This window comes from Pleuronectes platessa, chromosome 8 (assembly GCF_947347685.1).
Source record: "Pleuronectes platessa chromosome 8, fPlePla1.1, whole genome shotgun sequence".
Lineage (NCBI taxonomy): Eukaryota > Metazoa > Chordata > Actinopteri > Pleuronectiformes > Pleuronectidae > Pleuronectes > Pleuronectes platessa.
This window is the reverse complement of record NC_070633.1, coordinates 6188237-6195865: the sequence shown is the minus strand read 5'-3', so window position 1 is coordinate 6195865 and position 7629 is coordinate 6188237. Positions and strand designations below refer to the sequence as shown.

At 42.8% G+C, this 7629-nt stretch overlaps 1 protein-coding gene across 1 annotated transcript; it reads right to left on the bottom strand.

Annotated features, from left to right (window-relative positions):
• Positions 1–3984: 3984 nt before the first annotated feature.
• On the bottom strand, positions 3985–7234 carry slitrk4 (SLIT and NTRK-like family, member 4). The gene has a single exon (XM_053428976.1). The coding sequence runs from the start codon at positions 7232–7234 to the stop codon at positions 4649–4651; it is 2586 nt and encodes an 861-aa protein (XP_053284951.1). The 3' UTR covers positions 3985–4648.
• Between the last annotated feature and the right edge of the window lie 395 nt (positions 7235–7629).

Below are 7629 nucleotides of genomic sequence, written 5' to 3'. Positions count from 1 at the left end.
AACGTGTGCTCACAGAACCTTAAAATAAACTGTACGCTTTTCACAGGAATCAAACCTTTGTACAAAAAAAATAACGTTTTCCTTGTTATTATGAAAGTTGCAGCAGTTCTTTCTGAGGAGGGATAATATCCAATTTAGGATGATCCTTGTGGTAGATGAGTCTTTCTTGCCGCCTTTGAGTGCTGTTTTTGGTGGTTTGACATGTAACACTTCCATTGGGGATATTACAAAACAGAGCATTTGCATCCTTACTGCCTGGCAAGTTGAATATTGTTTCATGCACTAACACATGTAGATTAGGACAGAAGGGGATGTAAAAAGCTGTTCCTTGTTACAGACCACAAGCTGTACATTGTTCTGGCTTCATGCTTGAGTTCCTAGCCACAACTCCATTTAACAGTGTAGATTTGAGGAAATATTTATTTTTCTAAATCAATCAGGTAAAAAGAAACCATTGTTTTACAGTAAACAGATTTGTGACCACTTATGTTCCATTCCTTTACTTTTCTACATTTGCTTTTTTGCTACTTCCCTTGCTTTCCATGGAGATCTTGAGTGCTCTCATTACTCACTCTCTGAAATAATAAGAATCATTATTAGAAATCTCAGAAATATTCCTTCCCATTAAATTTGCAGAATTGTTTTTTTAAGTTAAGTCAATACTAAAAACAGCACTAATGTATTACTTTTCTCATAACCAGGAGGAATCCTAATGCAGTCCAGTCACACCATCTCTCACTCTCTGCTGTGTTCTTAGCTCACAGCGCCCCTTGTGGCCTTTACCACACATTAGCCATGCTACCCTTTTTTTAAATGGTGCCCACTTAAATTCCAGCCCATAAGAGACGGGAAAAAAATTAAAGATGCACATTTCAGCAGGTCAGATCAGAATACACTCTGAGCCACAGCAGGGAGGATTTTCATTTAAAGTTCTTGACCGAATTGCATAACTTTCTCCACAGCAGGCGAGAAAGGAAGAGCAGCGAGGGGGAAAAGACACAAGCCTCTCGCTCTTTGTCCTTTACACTCCACTAATATTGGGTCAGTGAAACTACAGTGGAAAGCAACTGACTCTCCGCTTTCTAGGGACGCCATGGTAGCCCCCTCAAGGACCCCGGGAGCTTCCAGGAACAGAGCCCCTGCTCCGGAGCCAAGTCACTGCAGTAAAATGTTGGAAAGAAAAGACACTTTTCCAGCCAATTTGAGTCTTTCTTTTTTAAGCCTATCTAAAATGATGTTTCTGCTCTATTACAGAGCGGCATGAGGGACGAAAGAGAAGAGGCAGCGAGTGGGAGTGTTTGAAGAGGGTGGACATATCAGATCCCCCCCACACACACATCCCTTTTTAGTTCATAGCTGCCACGGGTATTAATAATTAATGAGGACAATTCTCTGGCGTGTGGATGAGTCATACTTTCTGCTACTTGGTTTCCCAAAAGCCCCATATAGGTTGGATTTACACAGAAACAGGAAATCTGAATTTTTTACCCCTGAAGTGGAAGAGACGTGAATGTTTGATAGGTGCCTAAAAATACAGAATTTTACCTGGAAGACGTTAGGGTCATGGCAAAAAACTGCTTCCAAATCTTGAAAAGGCAAAGGAACGGAGGACAAAGAAAGAATTACATCACACCTTTTAAATCTGACTTTTATGACAGTTAAAAGGAGCCGCCGTGCAAACCAGCACACAACCCTTAAATTGTGTTTTTAAACTTGCTATTAAAAATGGCTTAAAGGTTCCAGGTGTAGGATTTATGAGCATCTGTCAGTGAAGTGGTATAATACAATGAACGTTATACCCCTGGCCTCGCCCTCCCCTTTAAGGCGTGTAGTAGAATGTACGTTGGCCTTCAAATGACTTAGAGACGATACAGCCACTGTTTGGTTTCGTCCAATCTGGGCAACTCTAGAAACATTGTTTGAATTGGCTAAAGAAGGCCTTATGCTGATGTTCATGAAAAGGTCTCATTCTAAAGTAGCAAAAACTCAACAAATCTTTAATTTCATGTTATTATACACTAGGAAAACACGATAATGAATATTACATTTCATTCTTGCTGATAGATTTCCCTCAATACAACACACTGGACCTTTAATCAAAGACTTGAAAAGTAAGTTGGAAAACATTGCACACCAATTCTAATGACGTGGTTTTAACCACAGTATTAAGCAGAGTGGTTTCATGGCCTCAAGTGTGACAAGCGGCAGCTCCCTTACTTCCACAGTCAGTTTCCTCCAACTAAACAGACCAGGCAGACCAGGTAATAGGCTTGAAGGGTAGCCAGTTTTTGTACACGCACAACTCAAGCACTGCATTTTGTCACGTCAGCTGTAGTCTGTTCAACACTGAGCTGTAAGACAACTTGTTCTGTGAAAAACTCAAAGTGGGAATTAAAATGAGATTTGGCAGTTTCATTTGAAGAATCCTTTTTTCATTTTATGTACTTTCCCTTAAAAATGAAGCAGCCCAGAGAAGCTTACAGGATGCAAACTAAAAGAAAAAGGGGGACACAGTGCAAATAGGTGCTGATTTTAATACCTTGATTTCAACATGATTATACAAGAGAAAATTAACCAATATACAGGAGATTTATGACTGATAGAAAACTGTATTTATTATACTTTCCAAGATACATTCTATTCATTTGTAATGTCAATAAACACTCATAATTTTAACTTAACAATACTTTTTAAATAAGGACCGGATAGAGTTAAGTTGATAAAAGAATTTCGAAATAGAACCTGTCTTGACAATATAACCTCAAACTAAATAAATTAAACAAAATTATTTGAAGCCATCATGACTGAGCATTTTTACTAATATTGCACATGGTGTTTTATGATATGATTCTTTCCAAATCAGACAATTTAGAGCCTCAATTCATGAACTTCCCTGTCCCCCCGACCGTAACCCATCCCTGTCCCGGCATTCCCCCAGAACCATATCAAGTTTAATGCACATTTATTTTGGTTGCATAATGTTAATGAGAAACCTTGAACAAGATATTGTTGGAGATATAAGAATAAGGAAACTGCTTGAAACGTCACAGACTCTACCAGGCCTCGGTTTGTAGTGCGACACAATAGAAAAGGAAACATCACAGATCACATGTCACAAACTCGTCCACTGGGTCAAGTTCTTCAGCGAACTGGGAGAAACACAAACCCTTGAATCAACTCCAGAGTCACTTCTGGTGGCCTGAATTAGCTCTGATACATTGTTCTATCAAGTCCCTCCCACTCTTTGTGTATTATTCTTTTTTAAATAATACAATAACTCTTTAAATAATCCTGCATAGAAAAATAAATTAACTATGTTGTTAAATTTTTTTTGACTACGAATCGAGTGCTGACAAGGGGAGGCGGATCACTGATTGAATAACATTAGCGGTTTGTCTGACAATTCTGGCTTGTAGTCTCTTGGTGATGATGCTCCATCATACAGTATGTGTGTGTGTGTGTGTGTGTGTGTGTGTGTGTGTGTCTGTGTGTGTGTAGATGTTTATCTTTCCTTGTAATTTACAAACCAGTCCCACAGATACAAATAATGTAAGACTTACAAAATAAATTCCAGGTTACGCTTACATGGCAAGCAGCTTTGTAATTTTTTTTTTTTTATCCTTGGGTTTTTCATTTTTCTGAAACAACGTCCTCTGACAGTGTATGTGCCGTTAGATTTCACCCAAAACATACAGTTACTGTTAAGTAGCAATTTTGAAGAGGAACACAACTCCATTCAGAAGACACTATATTTAACATGGCTCTTTACACAAAGAAAACTAGTCACAAAATCATTCCCCCAAAAGAGTTTTGCAGTTCCTCCATTTCCCATGAATGGTAAACAGGAACCGTTTAGCCTTCCGGCAGAGAGCAGGTGTACTGCTACTGGTGTGTAATCCAGACAAGATGGCAGAGAGTCTGCAGCCGACTCCAGAGAGCCCCCCCCCCCCCCCCCCCCCCAAGAACAAACACATATCCTCGCAAATAAAAAAAAAAGAGGAAGAGAAGCAAAGTAGCATCCACTGAGTCATTGATTCTGTTAATCTCATCCAAGAAGTAGTGATTCTGGATTCTTTCCAGAGCAAAAGAACAACAGCCCATGCTGCCTCCTTTTTTTTTTCTCCCTCTCTTTTAAAAGAGGGTTGAAGACGGCGGCAAGGTGTATTCTCAAGCACTGTTTTCAAGACCCTTTGATTTGGTTGGAAAAAAAACAAAAAAGGAGGAGAAAAAGATGAACAAGAACAACAAAAAATAACAAGGTAAGTATCCATTTCAATAGCAGCAGATATTACTGTGACTGTCTGGTTGCTTTTTATGGTGTCCTGTGGTATGTATGTGGGATTCATACATGTAGTGGCGTGGATAATCCAAAAGGTCTTTTACTGTAGAATTCATTCACGCTGATTCTAGTAACAGCTTTGTAGTGTGGAGCCATTTTGTCCATCTCTGCATTGGTCATTAAGGATTTCCAGAAGGCACTTTTTGCTGTGTGTTTGTGTGTGTGTGTGTGTGTGTGTTTGTGTGCGCGCGGCTTGAGGGGGAAAAAGAACCACAGAAAGGCAGGTGTGTTTGGCTGTCTGTCTGCCTGTACGTGGGTCTGATTCCTTGTGTATGTGTAATCAATGCACTTAACCAAACACAGGATTCCCTACATTTTACTCAGTGCAGTCTGCTCCTCCAGCACCTGCAGGTAATCAGGCGTTCCTTGTAGCTTGGCTTTCAGCTCGTAATACTCACTTTTTCTCTGCTCCACCACGATCTTACTGTGATTCCCGCCTATCAGTGACGACTTCTTCATCTTTTTATCCAGCGTTTTGTCCGGGTAGCGGATCTCGTACCCACCCATCCCTATGCTGTTGAAATCTCTTTTGCTGTCCAGGAAGTTCTGAATGAACATGCTGGGCTCTCGGTTGGGAAGGAACTCCTCCAGTTCGTCGATGGTGCTGAGGCGTTTGTTGCGCTCCAGGGTGGAAAGTGCCTCTTTTTCCTTATCGCTGGTGTTCCGGAAGATGATCTTCTGCCTCTGTGATTCGGCAAACTTGTACCCAGCATCCATGTCTGAGGAGCGTCCGATTCCGCAGGTGTGGCTCTTGCCAATGTGCTCAATGGTCTGGGGGATGAATGTCTCGCCTCCCAAGTCGTCCCCCGGGATGGAACCTTTCTTGCCAGATTTATGGTTGTGCCTGCGGAGCTGCAATGACATAGAGCCACACTCCTGATTCCCCAGCCCCTCCTGCCTACCCACTGGTTTTTTATTCCGCCTCAAGACAAAGATCAAAAGGCAGAAGGCCACAAACACAGTCAGAATAAGCACTACAAGGATGCTAAGGATCATAATCGAGAGAGGCACAGGTCCTCCCGGTGGTGCTTTGCCAACTCCAGCAGGCGACACAGAGGTCAAAACAGGGGTGGCGCTAGTTTGAATAAACGGCGGCCTTGCAATGAGCTTAGGACATAGGATCTCATTTTTCAAAAGGCGCAGCTCAATGTTGGAGAACTGCACAGGGGAGGCACATTTCACCTCTTTGGCGGCCACTCCATCACTTAGCCTCTCTAGCCAGAGTTTGAGGGCGACCAGATCACAGGAGCACTCCCATGGGTTTCCTTCCAGGTCTATCTGGGTCAATGACTGCAGCTGGTCCAAGACACCGCTCACTGGTAGGGTCATGAAGTGATTGTTTTTTAGATTCAGTCTGGCTAAAGACACACCCGCAAACACGTAGGCGGGAAGACTCCGCAGAACATTATTGTTGAGATACAGGAGTTGTAGGTTCGGCATGGAGTCAAATGTGCCTGCTAAGATTTCTTTTATGGCATTGTATTCCAAATATAGGTACTGTAGATTTGTGAGGCCCAAAAACATCTCTGGGTGTAACTCTTCAAGCTGGTTTCCATTCAAATACAGTCTCCTCAGGTTAGTGAGGTTAGAAAACACACCTTTCTGGACTGTGAAAATTTGATTACTGCCAAGGTGTAACAAATCTAAGCCCTCAAAGCCTTGGAAATCTGCTGGAATTATGTCGCGGATGTAGTTCCCACTCAGGTGAAGTTTCTTGGCGTTTTGGGGTTTGGGACTTAGATCAGCCAGACTTTTAATACTCCTCTCCTGGCAGCTGACACTAATGCCGAAGTCAGATGGGTGGGCTTTACAACTGCAAGGCTGTGGACACATCAATGGAGGGGTCCGTGTCTGAAAGGAAACGATCTGACTATTTCTTCCAAAGGGGGGCAAACCAGCCACAATACCATTACCGTATATCTTTGATGAGTCAGTGGTTTTTGGCGATTTTGTGGCCATGGGAGCCACGGTGGTCGGAGACATTTTGGAGGGGTCATTATCTGGCGGTGCAGGCGGCATCCTTACATCGAAGTCACTTCCTGTTCCCATGGGACACAGCTCCTGTTTGTTGGTTTCTTTCAGGAGCCTCCCGTACAAATCACTTGGTGTTTCACATATGGCCTCACCAATGAAAATATTATAGGGCATGTTTTCAAGCCATGCTTTGAGAGGTGCTAAATCACAGGTACAGTTCCAGGGGTTGTCGTCCAGCTGCAGCTCTACTATGCGCCCTATATGCTCCAGAACACCCAAATAGGGAAGCTTCTGGATCCTGTTTCCCCTTATATCCAGGTGGGTGAGTGAGGCAAAGCGAAATATGTTGTCAGGTAGCGCCTGTACAAGATTATCATTCAGAATCAGCACTTTTAGCCTGTGCAGTTTATTAAATGCTCCCTTTTCAATATATTTGATCAAGTTGTAGTCAGCCTGAAGGTATTCCAAGTTTTCTATCCCTTGAAAAGTGTCCGCTCGCAGCACCTTTAACTCATTATTGTTCAGGTGCAGCTGTTTCAACGCACTCATCCCCAGGAAGGCTCCACCTTCAATGTTCTGCAGTTTATTGTTCCCCAGCTGCAGTGACACAGCGTGGGTGAAGTTCAGGAATGAGTTTGGGTAAAGTATGATTAAGTAGTTGTTCTGGAAGTTGAGGTGGTAAAGGGACGAGGCCGGTGGGATGAGCTGCGTGGGCCGGTAGACGGTGATCTTCTCACAGTTGACGTACAGCACATTCTCCACAGACATGCAGGAGCAGGCGCTGCAGGTCTCGGCCATTAGGTCCGAGGTGGACGGGTCTGCCATCGGGGGTCCGTCCGACATGGAGGGGGAGGAGAGGGAGGAGGAGAGGGAGCCGGAGATAGAAGAAGAAAAGGCTGCCAGCAGGAGTATGAGCAGCATCTCGCCGGTTAGAAATCCTCCCCCAGAAAACCATTTAGTAACCTTTGAAGAAAAGACAGGTGCATGCAGCACAAGCATTCACACACACACAGGCGTACAAGCCAGAGATGAATGCGTACGCACACACACACACACACACACACACACACACACACACACACACACACACACACACACACAAACAGAAAGCAAACCATCAAAATGCGTATATTTCACAGGGATAATATTGCGATTGCAATATGTAATCCTTTACACTAGTAAAAGTTTAGGAGAATACATTTATTATTTTAGTTTATTTTGTATTTTCATTTATTTATTACTGCATAAAACACCATATGCAAAATGCAATGCTAATGACATATATAATTGTTGCACTTTTTCTTAGAGTCTTTGCA